At 36.8% G+C, this 21,975-nt stretch overlaps 1 protein-coding gene across 1 annotated transcript in view; it reads right to left on the reverse strand.

Moving 5' to 3' along the window:
* PIP4K2A (phosphatidylinositol-5-phosphate 4-kinase type 2 alpha) overlaps nt 1-13,547 on the reverse strand; it is a 208,070-nt gene extending 194,523 nt beyond the window's left edge. The window contains exon 1 of the mRNA XM_051961622.1: nt 13,334-13,547. Coding sequence (XP_051817582.1) covers nt 13,334-13,477 — 144 coding nt within the window. The 5' untranslated portion in view covers nt 13,478-13,547. The remainder of the gene's footprint in view (nt 1-13,333) is intronic.
* Nucleotides 13,548-21,975: the final 8,428 nt, after the last annotated feature.

The following is a 21,975-nucleotide window of genomic DNA, read 5'->3' on the forward strand; positions in this document are numbered from 1 at the left end:
GTAAAAACTGGCAACTGTAATTACTTCTATCACAGTAAAATCCTTCCATATAAAAGGGAAGAAAAATATAGCTGAATAGCTCTGAACTACCAGCAAATTCTCTTCAAAGATTCTTCATAGAGGATTATGGCTCTTTTTGTTTTTTCTTAGGGTCTTTCCAAAATGCTAAGAAGTCAGTGTTACACTAATTAATGAATGAGAACTTGTAAGTTTTTATAACATATTACATGGGTTAATAGTTTTAAATGATTATAAAAATGAAGAGTTTTAATTATATTATAAGGATACCTAAAAGTCATTCAGTTATTCCTGCTGAAAGGAAAAATTATTCTAAATAAAGAACATGTTCTCATGAACTAGCAAAAGTTTGACCTCTCAGAAGAAAAAAAGCTGCACAGATATTTTACATATGAAATACTTAAAAACATTTATCATTATATTTCATGTTATATGTCATTTCTAGGCCAAATTTTAAAAAGGTACAGTTCATAACATCTTTCCTCTTCTCTTTCTGTTGCCCTGTCAAGAACATCTTTACCAATATTTTGGGTAAAGGTATGAACCCAAGCATGTGAAAATCTCCCCCAACATGGGGGCCATGAGGAAGTGCTTAGAGTTTAGTCAGAAATTGAAGATGCCCCGCTCATCCACTGCACGCCAGGTCATAGTCAGTCATGTTGACTTTTGTCTTGACACTGGATTCTGATGATTCTAGAAGCCAGAGAGAGGCTGATGACTTTGTGTAACTCCAGCTTACTTTAATCCAAATCAGTCAAAAATCAAGATATCACCCTGTCAAACACCAAGGTCAACAACTGCCAATGTTTTCCATGCTCCAAATTTCCTACTCACACTCCTGTACTTTTCTCTCTGAACATTCATAGAATGCTGTAAATATATCTCACATCTACATTAGTGTGTACTACTACATTATACTCTAGCCATCTGAATAGTTGTCATCTTATTTGCTAGATTATAAATTTCTTGACTGTAGTGACTGTGTCTTGTCTATCTTTATATCCCCTTCAATTTATAAAACACGGTGCTTTATAAGGAGCAGACATAAATATTTTCATTTAAAAGTAATAAAAGGATGGCAGGAACAAACACATTTCCAAAAATATGTCTAACTCTACAAAATTTTAAAGGAAGAAAAACCCTGCAGAGGTACTTTTTTAAAGTGTCTCTTTATATGTACAAGAAAATACCTCAATGTAGCTCTGAATCCCACACCAAAATAAAGTTCTACTTAAAATGTCTTTTTTACACATTTGATTCTAAGACCATTCCTGCAGACCTAGTCATTTTTGAAGCAATTTTTGCTACAGCACAACTGTTTGTTTGACAAGTATGAAGATTATATCACAGAAGGCTATTCAAGCTGCTACTACAAAATGCTATGACTTAAAACGAGGTAACCACAAACAATGAACAAAGTAAATGTTTCAAAGATGTACATAAATCCCTCCTATCAGACTTTCATATCAGATTTCATATTGTATCATTTAATATGATATGTAACAATATGCTTTCATCAGAAAATTGGGTACAAAACCTTTGTTTCAGAATTGGGATTACAGTTTTACAGTTAGAAGGGACCCTAGAAGTCATTTAATGTAACCCACTGATACTACAGATGAGATACTTTGATACCTGGAGAGATTATCTGCCTATGCTCAAACAAGCAAAGGTAGGGCTGGCATTCAAATACAATTCCAAACAATCTAGTGAAGAATATTCAAAAGTGATGGCACAGACTATGAAAGAGATGTTCTTCTCCTTTCCAGAGAATATAAGAAGGATGTTCATAACACCTCTACCCTTTACAATCACCAGTGTATATAGCAAATGCCCAACTCTTTAACTCCAATTCTGATCTCCCATACTCTGACCCGTCAGTTCCAGGTCTCAATAGCCATTTCCAACTGCACATATCAGCCTCTTCAAAATAAAAGATGCAAACCTAAAATGATCTTCCCACTAAAACCAGCGCCTCTTCCTCCACTTCCTTATTTCTGCAAGTGATCTAACCATTTCCTGATAACCCTGAAGTTCAGAAGCTCAGTGACTTCCCACTCTTCAGTCTTCTTCCCTACTCCAAAAAATAAGACCTGTCAATTAGATTTTCATCAGTTTTTGACATTTCCATTGACAGTCTCTTATTACTTAATATTTAAACTCTTATTAATTTATCTTAACTGCTTCATAAGACAAAGACAAATGAAAATGTATAATATCGTATGATGTTGCAGTGGTTATAGTATGGCACCAAAAATGGTTGAATGAACCCCATATGGGTTAATTAAAATCATCTTGTTCCTCTAGGATAGCACATATATACTTCTCATTATAGCACAACATCACTGGGATTTAGATAAGAAAGGATAGTAGAAGGCAAATTCTTAACTACTATAATATCTGAATGCTCTTTTTTTATGAAGATACATGACAAATAAGGACAATACATTATTACTGAATATTTAATAATGTGAATGCTTTCAAAAAAGTATAGAACTTGACATCTCAGAGAATAATAATAGTTTTATTATGGAACAAATAAGATGCAAAAAACAAATAAAAACTACTATTTTATTAATCCAGTGGAAGTGTTCTCTGACCTATAAATTACATTCTTCAAACTAAAATTGTTCTGAACAGGACCAGAAGGCAAAACTAAGAGAAATAGATGAAAGATTTAGGCTTGATATAAATGAAAAAAAAATTTTCTACTAGTTAAAATTATCCAAAATAACAACATATTCAAATAAAGAAACATTGATATTCCCTTATCCATTCACATTCTGTTGTCATTCCACTTCTCCCTCTGTCTTGCAAGCCCAAACCATGTCAGCTAAGAACACCTTATATTACACTGAAAAAAAAGAGGTCATTCACTAAGTACTTCCTCTTCTCAACTCATCTTCCAGAAATCTTTACTTTGTCTCAGATAATGAGGAGGATGGTCCTTCTCCTTGACGAGGAGCATAGTTTTACTTGCACAAGTGGTCCCATTCCATCCTATCTTCACCAACAAACTACCATTCCAATTCTGTTCTTTCTCTTCAGTTTCTCTGTCTATTGGCTACATCCACACTATCTACAAAACATGCTCAAGCCTCCCCGATCTAAAAAACCCTTACTTAATCTGTTTATCCATGCTAATTGTCTTTTGTCCCTACTGGCTATCATCCCATATTTCCCCTCCCCTGTGGGGCTAATTTACTTATGCACACTGCCTACAATTGATGCTTCTACTTCCTTTCTCTTATTCTCTCAATTATTTATAGTCTGACTTCAGATCTCATCATTCAACTGAAACTGCTCTCTCCCAAATTCCTAGAGCTCTCAATTGCCAAATGTATAGCCTTTTCACAAATCTCATCCTTCTTTCCTCTCTGCAGCTTTCTTGAAGGCCCATCACCTTTTCTCCCTTTATACTCTCTTCTCCCTAGGTTGTTACACTACTCTTTCCAGACTTAGTTCTCTGCTTGTGTGTTAGCCGTCCCTTCTCAATCTTCTTTGCTAATTTAGGTCACATCCAATAGCTGTGAGTGTATTTTCTCTCTCCCCATCCAAAGCTCTGTTCTGGGCCCTCTTCTTTTTTTCCTCTATATTATTTTGTTGGGTGATTTCATGTACTCCCATGGTTTCAATGATCATCTCTATGGAAATATTCTTCAGATCTATTTGTCCAGCAAATAGTTCTTCTCCTGTTGATTCTACCATCACAATATCTCTCATACAGCAGCTCTTTTCTCTTTTGACACTGCTACCACTATGGTTCAGGAAATCAATACTTCATGCCTAGATTTCAGCAAAAGTTATGGTTGGTCTCCTTCATCCAATCTATCCTCCAAACTCGTGTCAAACTGATCTTACTGTAAAGGAAATCTGATTATGTCACTACATTCGAACTTCCTCCATTCAATCATCTCCAGTGGCTCCCTATTTTGTCTAGGATTCAAAATAAAATCTTCTGTATAGCATTTAAACCCCTTTATAATCTAGCTTCTCCCTCTCTTTCCAGATTCTCATACTTTCCTCTGCTCATCTCTCTGCCTCAAATATATGCTGGAACCAAGTGACACTGGCCTCCTTGATGTTCCCTACATTCAACACTTCATCTCTGAACTCTAACTTACAGAATTATACAAATTAAGCTGTGAGAGATAACCTACCAAAAATCAGAAATCTCTACTTACTCTAGGATGATCCTCTTGAACATTATTTTGCTGTTACTCTTCGAACATACCATGTGCTTTGTGCAAAACACACTGCCTAAACTTATTTCTAAAAGAGCCAACATAAGCACCATGCAGTAACATGACAAGGGATAGAACCTATCCTGAATCAGGAAAATCCAGTTTCGAATCTCACCTCTGACAAATGTGAAAGCAATATGATCATGGACAAGTCATTTCTCAGAGATGATGAGTTATAAATCAATAGAAGGAAATTTTCAAATGGGAGTTCCTTATATGACTGAAATTCAGATTTACAATAAAAACAAAAGCCAACAAAAATAAAATTGTTAACTATAAAGTGACATATTTTAGGAAAATTAGAAACATAGAGCTAGAGTTAGAAGGGAACTCAGACATCTAAACCAATTCCCTCATTTTATAAGTAAGGAAATGAATCCCAAATTAAGTCACACAGAAGTGGAATATGAACCAAGATCCTCTGAAAGAACATAAATACACACATACACATACCACCTCCAAATGATCCCATACAGTTCTACAATGGAGCAAAACCATATTGTGAATTATTTTAAAATGTACAGCTATAGTGGGTACCATATGTTATCTAAATTTATTGAAATAAGTAGTTAAGCTGTACATATTTGAAAGCATAAATTAAGAACTTTCTAAGTCATTTTAAAACTATGAACTGATAACAATGATGGAATCTTTTTGCTGTTCTAAATTAACAATCTAAGTAGATCAGTGAGAACTATGAATGATGAAGAAATAGTGAATCAACATATGATACTGATGGTATCTGAAACTAATGAATTAGTGGAAGCCACATACTTGTAAAGGTGTAAAAGATGAGTTAAAAAGAAAAAAAGCAAAATGAGGGAAGAAAGAGACAAGAAGAGTTCTAGATATTTAATTAATTTATACTACTTAAGAATGCCAGCTGCAGTAGTGGTTTGACTAATTTAAACTCTGTAAAAAGTAACAATTTTAATAATTTCATTTTTTTGTATGCTGAATACTCTAAAAATAAATTAACTTCCCATGTTTTATAATTTATAGGTATGTTAAATAGACTGCGTAAGCCCATAGGTGAATGAAACGTTTGCTAGTTTTAATGAGTTTAAAACACCTACTTGTGGATAATAAAATGCTGTTTTTAAGTTCCCCACAGCATTTCTCAATAATGAATCATACAGTTCTGTAATTTCTTCGTGTGTATGTATATTAAAAACAGAGAATGTTTCTTCTCCAGGTGAAAGGAAAAAACAGTAGGTCCAAGCAATATTTTTCTTCTTAAACACAGTTCTTAAAAAGGAGAGAAGAAAAACATTAGGAAAAAGATAGTTGTTATTATTTATATTTTATGGGGAAAGAACTTCAGTTTTAGTATAATGCTTCTAACAATACTGAGAACAGAACTCTTATCTTAAGACTGGAAGCTCTCCTGTTGTCATCATCCCTAAGGATTATAAAAATGAGAACTGGAATTATAAGGATAGAGATTTCTCCCAAATATTATGCTTGTTTTCTCAGCTTTAACTCCTACTTTTTATAAAGTACTTTTGTCCACTTGAGCCAGACACATATATGTGGTCAAATGCACAATGGAACTTTAAGTTTGGAGATAGAGGTAAAATAGTTCACAAATGTAGCTGACATCACTGAGTTAACCTGATTGAAGCGGACAGCATTTGACAATTTTCTACACAAATTATAAAGTTGATTGTGCAGGAACACAGAATAGAGGTACAGAATAAGCAAGACGAATACTGTATTAGTCTAGGAGCAAAGCTTGCATATTGCTGTAGATGATGCATTAGAAACGACTGTAGCAACTCTATAAGATCATCCCAACCTAAAACCAAGCAACTAACTAAACAAACAAAAACCCTTTCCTGTTAATCCTGCTAAAGTGTGACTTATTGTTTTTCTGTCTCTTTCTTTTACCACTAAACTTTTTCAAGTCACCTATCTGTTCATTTCCTTCACACAGCATACTTATTCGCTTCCTCATCACTCAAGGATTCCTTAACTCTTTTCACCCCTATCACCAGAGAATGCTCTCAGAGATCACCAGTGAATTACCTCTTCACAAAATCTGGCTTTCTCCCAGCAGTCTTTACCTTTCCTAACACTCTGTAGCACAGTCAGTTACCTATCTCATTTTGTTAAAACTCCCTTATGTAACCGGTGCTATACCCATCCTGACTACTACCACACTACTACATCTTCCTTTATGTTTCTATTTGGGCTCTCTTCCTCATCCTTTCCCCCTAAATATAAGGGTATTTTAAAGCTCTGTCTTTAAAATCTCTTAAGATGATCCCAATAAGCAAAGTATCAAGAGATATTTCTTATACCTTTTAGATTTCTGGATTGGGGGAAGAGAGGTAGGTAACAATTCACAAACACCAATCACCTCTAAAAGGACAATAGGTCTTAGAAAAGATAAAGCATCTAAGTGCTTACTATGTGTCAAAAAGACAGGAAGCTATGAGCCATGTAACTATAGACTGAGCAAGCTGTTAAAACAGCAGGCCTTTCCTGTTTTAAAAACTGACCTCTCTCCTTTGGAGGGAAGGGGGTAGGGAGCATCCACCAATGAACCTCAAATCTTACATTTAGTCTGAAATGCAGAAAGTTCAACTTAAACTCACAGTAGGAAAAACAGGTTACAAAGACTAGAAAAAATAAAATCAATTATACTTCAGTTGATTTCCCTAGCCCAATGGGGGAAAGTCCATAGGCTTTCAGTTCCATATGGTAAATAACTGGAAGTTCATAGTGAAAATGTCTCATACCACCTTCCATTCTTTCTTCCTTTTCCAGCTATATAAATTAGTAGTAGCTCAATTTCTACATACTTTTTTCCCCTAGTGGACAGAGCAGCAACTCAAGGGTCCCTCTTCCTTTCCCCACTCTAGAGTTTTTTTCTAGTTCTCCCTCATCTATTAAGCAGAGAAGCACCCAGATCACTTTTCTTTTTTTGTTGTAGCACTTCTCCTTTCTGTGTGAGTTGGAGAATCATGTCAAATATACAGCCTAATGGCGTCCTGATTTGCAACCAAATTCAATCTCTTGGCTTTTAAGATTTGGGTTTGTTTGATTTTTAAGACAGTCTCAATGGTTAGAAGTCATTTTGATATACACATATGTGCTGAAGAAATCCCGCCCCCCCCCCCAAAAAAAAAAGTTCAAATGTTTTGTAAGGACTTATTAGTCTTCTTCCAGCCAGCTACTTCTTCAAAATTGTTCACAACAGAAATTATCTCTCTTTTTAGTCGAGATTAAGCCAGTGCAAAAATCAATGGATTAATGATCCTGGTTAGGAAGGGGCATTGAATTAGTTTCCAAATCCCTTCCCAGAGGTCCTTTTAGGATAAAAAATTTCATTTTTTGTCTTTATTCACAGTACCCAATATATTTCCTGGCACACAGTGGATGTTTAATAAGTATCTGTTAAATGAATTAATGAAGGGATTTTTAGGATTGGAAGGCACCTTAGAATGAATCTAATCTAAACTTCATATTTTACAGATGAGAAAACAGAGGCCCAAATAAGTGCCAAACTTCATAAAATTATAAAATCATAAATGTAGAACTGAAGAATCTCTAAAAATATCCAATCTCTTCATTCTATAGATAATAAAACTGACACCCATTGAGATTTGGTGATTTACATACTAGATAGGAAGTACCAGAGGAGGGATTTAAACTCAGGTCTTTTAATTCTAGAGTCTTCCAGGGCTCTTTCTACTAACCATACTACTTCTCAGCACAAGTTCCACTTTTCATATTACCCTACTTTAATTCTGATCAATTGCTTTTATTTTCCAATAATATTAAATTCTATCAAATTAGTATTTACATAATACCACAAGTTTACCAGTGGTTTTCCTTTTTCCAAACATTGTTATCCTCAGAAAGAGGCAACTGGTTGAGAGTTTCTGGAATCAAAACCTGCCTCTGATACTTGGTGCCTTTAAGATTTTGGGCAAGTCACTTGATTTCTATTTATGAATTTCTTAGTCTCTTCAATTGTAGAACAAGAGGATTAAATAAGATGTCTCTGACATCCTTTCCCATTTTAGAATCATGATCAAAGTAAGGAAGTGTGTATGTGTGTATGTGTGTGTGTGTGTGGGGGGGGGGGGGTTAAACTTACCTAAGATCATATAGCTAATTGGCAGAGAAAGGACCCATATCAAGTAATCTTACTCCAAATCCAATGCTCTTTCCAGTACATTGGGTTAAATTGTTGTCATCTCATTTCAGCCTCTAATATCTATTTCTCTAAGTATGCTACATACCCTAGGGAAAAATCATTTACTCTCATATTAATAAGCATTATAAGAACTTACTGTTAATGTTCTATCACATCTCCTACATTAGTCTTTCCCCAAGTCTTCTCCTAAATTTACTAAGGATTCCCAAAACCTTATGACATTTGGTGATTTTTTCCTAATGATCACTTCATAAGCTGAAAAGGAACTTGTAAGTCATGTAGCTCAGCCCTCTCACGCTAAAGTTTAAGGAACTAGAGGCCAGAAAAAAGAATAAACTCATTTGCCCAAGGCCCATCACATAGGTAACCAAATAGCAGAGCTAAGAGGGGAAGCCAGGTCTTCTGATGTCTGCTATGAGAAGTAACTAAGGACAGTTTTGACAGAGATCACTTTTCTTTTTTGTTTACATTCCGAGTGGCTAGGAAAGTGACAATATGCTATAAACCATCAATCAAATGAAAAATCTAGGTTAGGATATTCTGATTTGCTGAATTTTCATAAATAACTGAAGGTCTGACACTCACTGAAAATGCTTAGTACATTATTCTTGATCTAAGCACATGAATACCCTCTATAAGATCTCTGGATATAGCAGGGAGGGGTTGTAGTGGATGCAGCACTGTCCCGCTGGGAGAAAGGAAAAGTTGAGTTCAAATCCAGCCTCAGATGCCAGTTGTATGACTTTGGGCAAGTCACTGAAGCTCTGCCATGCTCAGTTTTCTCATCTATTCTCCCTCTCAAAATAACAACACTTACTTCCCAGTGTTGTTGTGAAGACAAAATGAGTAACATTTATAAAGTGCTTTTGCAAAATAGTCATTACTATTAAAGAATATTTCAAATCACCAATTTTCATCTTCTCTGTATTCTTAATGTAGACAAGAAAAATCTATGTAAATAAAGACATCAGGATATACTCTTTTTTTTCTTGTTTTATTTTTTTTTAAACTAAGTTCATTATGAAAACTTTTCTTGTACTGTCTCACTTTTTCCAAAGCAGGGGGAAATGGAGTACAGAAATGTTCTATGTGAGGATTTTGTTTTGTCAAATCCCAGTTAAGATTTTATTAAGTCAGCCCAAATGTTTTATTATAACAACCATGTTTTTTGGTGTATTTCCTTTTATCTCTCATAGTTTCTTTCTCATAAACAACAGTGAATGGTTACCAAAATGCTATAAAATCTTCACATTCTGCTCAGACTTTTACTGTGCCTAATGCAAGGTAATAGATCTAGCAGAAAAGTTAGTCAATAAAAAATAAGCAAATGTTAATAAATAAAAATTCCCTGTATATTTAATTATTTCTAAATGTTGTCACTGTTTATATTTGTTCAAAGTTGTATGTCAACATTTTAAAATATCTACCATCTAACGGATTTCTTCCCCTGGTTTAATTACCAAGAATCTCATTAAAATTCCATTTACTAAGTACTTCAGATTACCTTGCATACAAATATATTTTAAAATCTGTTTTTTAAGACAATTCCTGTCTTAAACACATTTCACGTGGTATTAAAATACATTTTCAAAAGTTCAATTTCCAGATCATTTTAAGTTAATTTAAAGGAGACAAATACCACAAATTATCTTTTCCTTTAAGTTTTTAATTATATTCTCTGCTTAAAATACTTGAAATGAAAGTTGGTATTGGTCTTTACTTTGATGGATACTTTAAATTAGAAAGCAGTTTCACACTAAGTGAATATAATGCCATGTTTATTCTCACTACTAACTGAAGTTTAAATAAATTTCTATTCTAACTTTTACAGTTCAAATTGATTGAATAAATCAACGACAAGATCACTGCCCTGCTCTGATGTTATCTACCTAACCTATCAAGTTTTTCTTTCATTTCCTTAAATTTTTTGTTCAATGATTTACAAATTATCTTAAAGATACTGCAGTTGCGTGTAACCATGCAACATTTCAAAATAGCAGGACAGATTAGGATCTGTATTCCATGGCTTCTTGTATAATTTTTTATACCTAAGGCTATCAAATTATATAAAAAATTTTAGAATTGAAAAGGGCTTTATCAATAATCTAGTCCAATCCTCTTATTTATAAAGACATTTAGATACAATGGACTTTCCCAGGCATTTGCAAGATTGCAAAACTAATTAGTAAAGAGAGCATAAAGACTCAGGTATATTGAAGTTTTTACTATAACTTGATGGCTAATGACAGCAGAAAAAGAAACACACATTTTCCTTTAGCAGTCCAAATTAACATGATTAGGGAGACTAAAACACAGGGTCAGATTAAAACCATTCAATTGAATACATTTTCTATCAATATCAATTATGTCAGAAAAGTGGAGAAGGGACTACTTATAGACTCATTTGTCTTCTCCTGATTTTCTTTTAGTCACTGTTCCTCATGTACTGACAATGTTATTGTTACTCTTTTATATATTCTGTTGACATTTTGCCACTTAGTTCTCATGTTATATATTTATATATATCCAACTTTATAAAAACTAGTTACTTTTAATACAAAATATCATACATGCCTTTGTCCCCTCACATAAAATTGGCAGTTGAGTTGCTCTAATTCAAATGCAAGTTCATCTATTTTTATCTTGTTTTTTGAAACCCAATTAAACAAAATTGATTGACATTGTTAAAAAGGAAACTGAGACCAAATAAACACAAAGACTCTTCCTAAGTCAATTCCAAGTTTTCAAAATAAAGATATTACACATAAAGAAATGTTAGTATTTATAGTAATCTTTTATTTTATATAGTAGATACAAATAGCTGATGAATTCTCAATATATAACTAAAATTAGTTTTTCTATACATCAATTATGCCATACATAATCCGATCCCCAAATCAAATGCCTTAAGCTAAATTGTCTTGTCAAAAAATGCAAAGCTTTTCAAACTTTTTCAAGCCGATTTTTCTTACTACAAAATAAATGTAGCAGTCACACTAATATAAAGTAATAATATAAATAGTTACAAGACATTTGGCATATATTGTTACAATGTTTCTCTAAGACACTTGCTTTCCAATTGAAGGCCCCTCTCAGAGATGTAAGACATTGCTTAAAAGTACAAAGAAAAGTTACTACTATTTTACTGTTGCAAGCCAATTCACAGCCTCAGTCTCAACCATAAAAACAGAACCTCTGTAACAACCAAAATCACAATATAGTCAAATGAAGCCTATAGAAACTCATGAGTAGAAACTTCACAGTCACCAGCATAATACTAATAAGCATTAAAGGACCAGTCACTAAAAACATATCACCCTGAAAATTAAATTCATCAAAGAGAAAAGAAGAAACCTAAGAGTTTTTGTGTAATGGTATATTCTCAGTTCTAAGCTATGACATCTTGCACTTGTAACACCAAAAGAAGTTGTCAGGCTAAAATGGATTTAGTCCTGTATTTTGAAACCTCAGCTTTTAAAAAGAAGTCACTCCACTATGACCTCCTTAACAATAAATTCCACAAAATCAATTCATTATCTATATATATATATTTTTTTTTCAGGACCTATATCTGTACATATAAAATCAACTTTCCCTAACATCGACTTAAAAAGGCAAGTTATAAACTCAGTAATTTGGGATCCTTAAAAAATCTAATCTAATGTTACTTCTTCCTTCAATTAGACTCAAGGCAATGCGTATAAAACCAACTCAAATTCAAACTCTAAGAGCTTTCTTTCACTTTCCACCTCAAATGATTATTTAACTGCAGTTAGATGAGGAACAAAATTCAGACATTTAAACTTGCCTGGCTCTGTCAACAGCTACTATCATGTTTCCCGATCCACTCTAAGTAGATTAAAACTGCAGGAGTTTCACACTCTAAGATCACCAAGAGGCTTCTTTCAGACCCTCAAACCGCAGTCCGCATAGCCCACAGCAGTGCATCTTCAACTCTCTCGGCTACCCCTTTAAGTGAGACATTAAAGCATTGTGCTAAAAGGATAACAATTTAACAAGCAGGATGCTAGTATGCCCGGTGCATTTACCTCAAAACTCTTACCCCTAAGTGCTGATCTTCTGTAACTCGTGACTTAGGTCCAGCTATTGGAGGAAGGATTGAGGCTAAGAGGAAAGGAGAGAAGAAAAAGGAGGGACAAGAAAGGGGAGCAAAAGAGGAGGAAATGAGAGAAGAGAGAGAAAAAGGAGGAAAAAGGGGGAGGGAGAGAGAACGCCTGGCTAAGCATACCTTAGGTTAACAGAGGGATAAAGTAATTTGGAAAGGGAGTAGACGATGGGGAGGGTTTAAAACAGTTGCCATATCTATGTTGTCTTTTTCTATGACTCTCTCCCTTGCACCCCCCTAAAACCGCATTATGTTAAACAGTGCTGCCCTTAACTGAAGAAATGCGCCCAGTCTTTCGAGCGGCTGCCCTGTGCTCCTGACTTCAGGGTTTCCTTCCCGCAAGGAAACCCCAGAGCGCACCCAGCGCAATGACAGGTATCTCCGACCTCTCTCGGAACGGCTTACACTGCGCCCAGGCTGGCCGGCTCTCCATCTGTCTGGGGATGAGTGCCCGCAGGGTGGGCGCACGCTCCCGCCCCCGGAGCTCAGGTTGCGGGGTGAGGGCGCACCCATTGATGGGGAAAGGGGTGGCCAAGCGCCGCCCGCTAACTTCCCCCGTGCCAAGAAGCCCCCAGCCCATTTCCTCCGAGGGGAGGGTGTGTGCCCGGAGCAGCGGGCGCAGCCCAGCCAGCCCCGTTATCTGCAGCCGCGTCAGGGGCCGGGATGCGCGGGCCGGGCGGGGGGAGGGAAGGGGAGGGCAGTGTCCCCCTGCAGCCGCGGAGGGAGGACGGAGAGAAGACTGGGAGAGGGGGGCCGCCCCCGCGGCCGGAGCCTTACCGAGTGGTTCACCCCCCACATGAGGACGCTGAGCAGCGGGTCGCTGGCTCGGAACAGCTTCACTTTCTGCGCGACGAAGTGCTTCTTCTTCGTCTTGGTCTTGCTCGCGATGACCGAGGACACCAGGTTACCGGGGGTCGCCATGGCCGCCGCCGCCGCCTCGGTCCCCTCCAGCGCCGCTCCGCGCCGCCGAGGCCGGGGAGCCGCCCTCGCTCACACGCCGCCGGCCGGGAGTCGCGGCCGCATGCCGGCCCCGCGCCCCGCCGCCACTGCCGCTCTCCACGGCCGCCGCCTGCGTCCGCTACCGCTGCCGCGCCGGGAGCCCGAGCGGACTGGGGCCCCGCAGCCGCCGAAGAGCCGCCGCCGCCGCGTCTGCCGCGTCCACCGTCCGCCCGCCCGCTCCTCACTCACAGCCCGCGGCTGGACCAGGCGCGCCGAGAGCGGCTTCCGCGTTGGGCGCTGGCGTCATGACGCACAAGGCGGGCGGGAAGCGGGGCCGCCACTGGGGGGGTGCTGGGGGGGCCGCGGGGAGCAGGGGGGGGGAATCCGAGGCGTTTGTGGCTGGGGGCGCGCCCCAAGGGCGGGGCGGGGAGAGGAGCGGGCGCGAGCGCAAGCGCGGCCCCAGGCAGGGGTGTGAGGCAGGGGGGGAGGGGGACCAAAGAAGAAGGAAACCCCCACCCCACGGGGGAGACCGGGGATCAAAAGGCACTGGAAGGGCCTGCCTGCGCTAGAGGCGAGAAAAAGCGAGGGGGAATCCTGGCAGCCGCACTTTTATTATAGGGCTTTACATAATTATCTCACACCATCTCCTAGGACCGGGGCACAGGTATGAGCATCCATCTCTGTATCATATGCCGGAAAACTCCGAGGCAGGAGTCGGGCCCAGCTCTTTGCTACCCCCAAGTTCATTGCCCTTTTAGAGAAGCCTCACTGTCTCCTTCACAAGATGCCAGGGTGAACAAGTCCGGGGTCGTTGCAAGTCCACAGCAGGAGTCCAAAGACAGGCGCTGTCTGTTTCACTTCATTCCCCCTTTCCCTTCTCCCACGTTCTAATCAGCTTGTACCTCTGCGTGGTTCCTATGCCAAGTACATTATTCCATCTCCCTCTTTTGCCTTTGAACAAATGATACCCCATGTTTAGATTATACTCCTTCCTCTCCAATCCTTGTAGAATTTTTAACTTCCTTCAAAGCACAGCGTCAGACACAACCTTTTCAAATATGCCCAGTTCTCAGTGACTGGTCCATCAGGCCGTACTGCTTCTTAACTTCCTAATAAAATATATTTGTGAACGGTCGTTTCATCCACTAAAATGGGACCTAAGTTCGGTAGGGTACAGACCATGTCAGTTTTGGTCCTTGTTATTCCCAGCTCCTAATACTGTCCCTTTCAAATTAGTTGACTTTCAGAAAGGTTTGTTGAATTGTCCTAAATAACCCTAAAATGAACTTCTTTACAGACCATATCCTAAAAATTCACCATGTTTTACCAACTGGGCAACCACTTTTAACCATCACCAGATCTCTCACTGCCTTCCTCCTATTTAGAAACTAGCCTTGGAAATTAAAAAAAAAAAAAAAAAAAACTTTCACCAGACTTTATCATTTTCTCAGGAGGTACATCCTCTCCTTTCTTTCACAGTCAAACTACTAGAAAAAGCGGAGATACTGTGTCCACTTCCTCTACTTTTACTCACTCTGCAGCTCTTTGCATTCAGGCATCGAACCTCATCACTCAACTAAAATTACTCCCTATGAAGTTACCAATGATCTCTTAGTCCACAAGTCTGATCTTTTCTCAGTAGTCATTCTTGATCTCTCTGCAGTATTTGACACTGTTGAGTGCCCTTCCCTGCTGGTTGCTTTTTCTCTGGGTTTTTCATGTCACAATGCTCTATTGGTTCTTTTACCTGTCTGACCACTCCTCAATCTTCTTTGATAACTTATCATTTAAATCACACTCCCTCAGCCTTCTCAACTCCCATGACCTCTGTTTCCAGTTTCTCAATTACACATAGGTGTGGTCAAAGCCTTTTCCATTTTCTCAAACCCTCTACCCTAGGTCCAAGAATGCCTAGTTCTGCTTCTGATCCAGAGATTAAGGCCCATTATGGGAAGAGAAATCATTTGCTAGTGCAGAGGCTGGAAAAGATGAGAACATTCTTAGAAGTTAATGACAGAAACAAAAGCATCTTTAAAATAAGAGTAACAGTGTAATAACCTCATTGTTAGGAAACATACTATTTCTCATCTACTCTGATAATAGAGAAGTTTTTAACCTTTTTTATCGCAAATCTTTCTGGAAGCCTCATGAAGCCCAAGGACTTTTTCTCAGAATAGTGTTTTTAAATACATAAAATTAAACACAAAATTACCAAGGAAACAAATTATAATGAAATGCTTTTATTAAGTTTTTTTTTTTTTTTTTAAGTTCATGGACGTCGTTAAAAGTCACTGAATTAATGCAACATGCTTAGGTTCTCTACACATGGAAACATTTTGTGAGCTGTTATCAATTCAGAAATTCTTTTTTGGATACTTAGACTGAATCTAATTTTCTTTTGTCTGACATCTCCTGATGAAGATTGAATCTTGTATGTTAAGCTTAACTACTGAGTCATCACAATCCCATTAATTTAGTGCTTTCTGATTGCAAAGTCCTTTGTAACACTGATAAAGAGGGAGATAGTGCAAGTATTATTGGCCTCATTTTACAGAAGAGGAAACTGAAGTTAATGTAGAATATGTGGGTTGTTCCATATCCTTGGCTATTAAATGATAGCCAGAACAATAAGAGTACTACTCATTCCAATCCATCCACACTGACTTCTCTGCTTTTTTAACCTACATTTTATGTGAATATGAAGTCATAAATAAATCCTGTGAATTGATCCTACTTATTTGACACTTATTTGAGCAATGTAAAAAAATAAAGGAGAATAAAATTATCAATAATCAATAAAATTTCTGAATTTCTCTTCTAGGAGGCACAAATATTTTTTAAAATAAAGGGAAATGGGGAGGGGGGAAGGAGGGAAATTTCATTAAGAAGAAGAGGAAGAAAACAGAGCATAGGAGCCTGAGATCTGTAAGGATATGTAACTGAGTCAGAAAAGGCTAGAGTTAAATCCCCTGCTTTTGTACCTCCTCGTATAAAGTGTGTTATACTTTGATCCTAGAAGGATGCCCTTGTTAGAGCTTGCAAGCAATGCTCTAGTAGCCAGTTACCAAGAAAAGACAGGGAGTGTTTAGAATGGTTGAAAGTCACTCAGCATTTTCTATATTTCTTTTTCTTTCCATAAATAAACCAGATGACCAACATCATCCCACTTAAAGTATCGTGGACACATATTGGCCAAGCTGTGCTATTTTAAGAGGAGGAAGCAGAAGTGTGAAATTTCTAGTTGGTTTCCTCCATGGACATTGTACACACTCAGTAAATCATAGATTTAGAATTTGAAGCAGTCTTGAGACCATCCAGTCAAACCTGCTCATTTTACAGATGAAGAGTCTGAAGTTCAGAGACATTAAATGATTTTCCAGAAGTCACAGATAGTAAATCATAGAGCAAATTCAAACCAAGATTTTTGATTTCAGATACCACATTGCCTCTAAGTTTGTTGAATCAAATTAACGCTTTTTAAAATCAGAATTATTTTCTTCTTTCTTTTGCATTTGCTACTTAGATCGCAATAGAAGTAGCTTTGGAATTCTGAAGTCATTCATTTAACAAATATTTAACCAAGTGACTTTATAGTATACACATTACCTCCCTCCTCAAAACAACCCTGTCTTGAAGATAGCATAAATATTGCTTTCCCATTTTACAAATAAGAAAATTGACACTTCAGTTAAATAATATTCTCAAGATTCCAAAGTTAATTTCAGAATCCTGATTCCAATCTAGTTCTTCTGAACTCTAGGAACAGTGTTCACTAACATTGGTGAACTCTCTGCCTCAAAACCTTGTTTATTACCTAGTGAGACAGCTATAAAGATCCCATGACCAAGAGTTTAATTAACCAATCATAAACATTTATTCGTGACCAACTATGAGACAGATACTGTGCTATGTGCTGGAGAGCTAATTCAAATGTGAAACAGACCCCAACTGTCACAGGAGATAATGTGCACATATATAAAGAAATACATATGACATGAATCCAAGGTTATTTCTGTGGGGAAAGATATAAGCAATTGAAGAGAAAGAAAGGGTTCCATATAGAAGGCAGCATTTAGTCTGAATATTAAAGATATCAAGGATTAGAAAAGGAGGAGGTAAGGAAGGCATGGGATGCCAGGCCTGGAGGACAATGAAACCTATCTTGTCATCAGATGTCTTGGAGAGTGGATATTATGAATGCCAAAGATAACTTTAGAAAGAGGCTCCTGAAAACCTCATTAGGTCATTAATCAGTCAGCAGAAGACTTTTCTTTATATATATATATATCCTCAAATTGCACAGGAAAAATATTAAACCCAATAAATGTTTTTGTTGCTTGTAATTTTATTTTATTTCATTTTAACCTGGGCTTGTGATTTCATCGGTCTAGAGAATTCCAGTGAAGAAACTGGATCTGCCATTACAAACCTAAAACTACTCTGCAATTTATAGTTTTAGAGCAATGTTTGAGTTATAGCTATAGTAAAGAGTGCAGTTCCATTAGTTAACCTTAAAAAAAAAAAAAAAAAAACTTTGGCAAATCAATCCATCCATCATAAAGCAATAGCAATAGATATATCTATATCTATATATTTATATATAGATATATATATATCTTCATGCTCATACTTATTTCTGGCTAGACAGTAATTTAAAGTCATTCCTTTATAGAACACATACAATAATATAGTTAGTACAGATTTTTTTAAAGTATATCAATAATATCATTGAAGTAATGTGATTGGCAAATTTTCTCACTTCAAAGAGGATTTTGACATTACTAATGTCAAATACATCAATAACAAATAATTGTCAAATCCAAAAAAGAAATGAACCCTTTTTATAGGCTATTTTTAAAAGGCCCAATGAAATGCTTTCATTTGGCACAATCCCATTGAACTACTTTTAGAGGGTCCTGCTAATACTGTTTACTTTTAAAAACCACATTACTTGAAGCAATGTCGGTTCAAGAGTATGCATGTAATTTATGAAATCGTTCAGCAGTAACTGAAAAATGATTCCAGTGACTTGGAAACAAGCTTGAAAAATGTCTCCCCAAAGATGGTGTTTGTGTTAAAGCCTAGAAATCTGCAATTCATTCAGTTCCAGTGTAACAAATTATGCTTCAGGGCATTGTTTGCAGTTGGCTTTAACATGTATAACTAAAATTGTACAAATTGTACTGAGATTTTATAAACACTCTATGTGTATGTTATGACATATATAGAAACCTACTCATTTCTACCTATTTTGAAGGGCCAACTTATCTTGCCAAGGCAGTGTGAGTTAGTGGAAAGAATTGGACATCTAGAGTTCCATGATCCGGATGTAAACACTAGCTCTGTTACTTATTACCTAACCTAAATGATGCTGATCATATTACCTTTTCTCAGTTCTTAATTTGTAAAATGAGCGAATTGGATTAGATGAGCCCTATATGCCTTCATATCTACAATGCTCCAAAATGACAAAAAGCTGGCTCTGCCACTTACCAACTGAGTGACCTGAACCAGGTGGTCTTAATCTCTACTCCTTATCTTTCCCATCTGTAAAATGGGGATAGTAATAGTTGGATGCAGAGGTAGCATGGAATAATGGGAGGCAGAAAGACCAAGTTCCAGATCTTTCTCTAATATATAACACTTGAATATAACATAACACTAACTTATTTAACTTCCTTTTTATTATAGCTTTTTATATACAAAACATATGCATGAGTAATTTTTCAACATTGACCCTTGCAAAAGCTTCTGTTCCAACTTTTCCCCCCTTCCCTCCATCCCCTCTCCTAGATGACAGGTAGTCCTATATAAACATTTAACTTCTCACTGAGGAAGTGAAGTCTCTAAGATGATAAATTGCTGATGAGTTGCCAATATGCATAAGTGGAGGGAGTTACTACACAGAGATTTTTCCAATATTGATGAGTTCATGCATGCAGATCCTGCCAAAAAATAAAGGAATGATCCACCTTACAAGGTTTTCTGTATGCAAATCATAGGAATTAATGTAAGCACAATACTTTTTGAATCAGAAAGCACTCTTCAATCTCATATTTAAAAGATATTTATTAAGCATCTGCTAGGCAAGTTATTGTGTACTGATGATACAGAGATAAAAATAAAATCATCACTGCTCTCAAGGAGCTTACATTCTATTGAGAGAATCAACACATACTAAAATAAATATATGCACACAAAATAAACACAAACAAATTTGGGTCAGGGAAAATACTAGCAGCTAGAAGGGAATTAGAAAAAGGTTCATGTAAGAAGTGTCTCAAAGATCTGAATGAAACAAGGGATTTTAAGAGGCTTCATAATACAACAATGATAATAGCCATGCATATAAATACATGTATATATAATGTGTATCATTTACTATGTATCAGGCGCTTTGCCAAGTAGTTTATTCTTATTTTATATTTCATTTGTTCTCAAGCATTTTGTGTCTCATTTGATCATCACAAAATCCTAAGAGTTCAGTGCTATTATTTTCCCCATTTTACAGATGAGGAAACTGAGATAAATAGGTTAAGTGACTTGCTTAGGGTTACACAGTAATTGTCTGAGGACAGATTTGAACTCAAGTTGTCCTGACTTTAGGCACTGTGCTACTTAGTCACTGTGATAGACTAAATAAAATGAAACAAAATAGCTCTGGAGTCAGAGGATTTAGAGTTGAATTAGATCCAAAACATTTTCTACATGTGACCTTGAGCAAATAATTTTTCCTCAATGGGCCTCAATTTCCTCATTTCTCAAATGGATTAGTTGTCCTGTGAAGTGCCTTCCAGCTCTAGATTTATGACCATGAAAGGCAACATTGAGGTCAAAGAACTTTCCTTTCATGGGGGACAGCTGGTACAAAGGAGTTGAGATGGAAAATAGTTTTATCTGAAGAAAAGCAAGAAGGGCAATTTAGGTGGAACAGATAGTGTTCCCATGAAGCTTGCATTCTATCAGGTGTTTTACTAGTTTATAAGATGTATTTAAAACACAAGTCTGATTATCAGGGATCCAGTAGGATCCAACTATCTTGACATTTTTCATGCTTCTGCTAACATTCTTACAGAAGGGTAGATACATTACATTCTAACTCTTGCATCCTTTATTCCTAGATACTTGCCCATTTTATTGATTAGGAATGGGTTTTTCAAGTGACAGTAAGTCTTCAGTAGTAGGTAAGAAACAAGTGAGCAATATCTTTCAGTTACGTAGAACAAACTGTTAGCGTTGGTCACTTTTTTTTCCCTTTTAAAAAATCCATGCTCTTTGGGAATGTCAGGAGTTTTTTTTAATTATTATTTGGAGCTTCTCAGAAAACTATAACTGAAAAGGAACCAAAACCACCTTTGACAAAATCATAAAAAACCAAATAACCATTCATTAAAAGGATTTGGGTAACAAATAAATATTCATAATTTTGGTTAATAACTTAAGAAGCAGAATAAATTATCTGTTTGAGAGTCATAGAATTTGAAAATTGGAAGTTATCTATAGATTATCTCTTTGAGGGTAATAGCTTCTTTCTGAAGTACTCTAAAGATAATAGTACAGATGGGAGATTCCAGGGGGAAAGTTGTTGTTTGCTCTTTGTTCTTGAATAAGACCTATGACATTATGAGAGTGATATTTTGATTTATGTGTAAATGCCCTTTTAGCCAAGGAGTAAACTAGAGAATTCTTGGTCCATTCTCAATAGTGGGAATTTTCTTTAATAAACTGATAAATCACAATCAGTTTTCTCTGATTACTCATGAGAGGATTAGATTAACAGGGTCCCAGTTCAGGTCCTTACTCTCAGAAAACACGAAGAAAATATTTTCCTTCTGGGACCCTCATATAAATAGGTAAATTCCTCAAAATGACCAACAGAAAGAGATGAGAAGGATTCCCAACATTTTAGGCAAATAAGTCCCCAAATATATTCCCATAAATATTCTCTTTGGGAAGCCTCCAGTTCAATAGGAGTAGAAATAAAGTGTTAGGACAAAAGACTTGAGTCAGAGCTCATCTGCTGTTGGGTCACACTACCTTTCTGTCAACAGGAACATTTGATGAATCTAATACTTGTATAAAGTGAGATCCCTTTCCCTATCCACACTCTGCTTGTTTCCTCTCACCATGAACAATGTTTTGAAGGCCATTATATTCATTGCATGTTAATAATGGCTGCAATTTATATAGTTCTTTAAAGTTTGCAAAACACTTTGAATACATTATTTCATGTGTGTCTCACAACAACCCTGTGAGGTAAGTAGTACTAGAATTATCTTATACTCCCTTTCTGACAGTCATTTTCAGTCTCTTTTGATGGATTTTCCAAGTTACACATAACAGCTAAAGCTATTTTCCAAGACTGTCTTAGATTTTCTTTTCTTCTCCTTTTATACAATATTGCATGATGATTGGATCAACTCACATGGTGAAATTATCCTCTGTATGTAGACGATTCCTAGATCCATGCATCCAGCTCA

Source organism: Antechinus flavipes, chromosome 5 (genome assembly GCF_016432865.1).
Source record: "Antechinus flavipes isolate AdamAnt ecotype Samford, QLD, Australia chromosome 5, AdamAnt_v2, whole genome shotgun sequence".
NCBI classification, from domain to species: domain Eukaryota; kingdom Metazoa; phylum Chordata; class Mammalia; order Dasyuromorphia; family Dasyuridae; genus Antechinus; species Antechinus flavipes.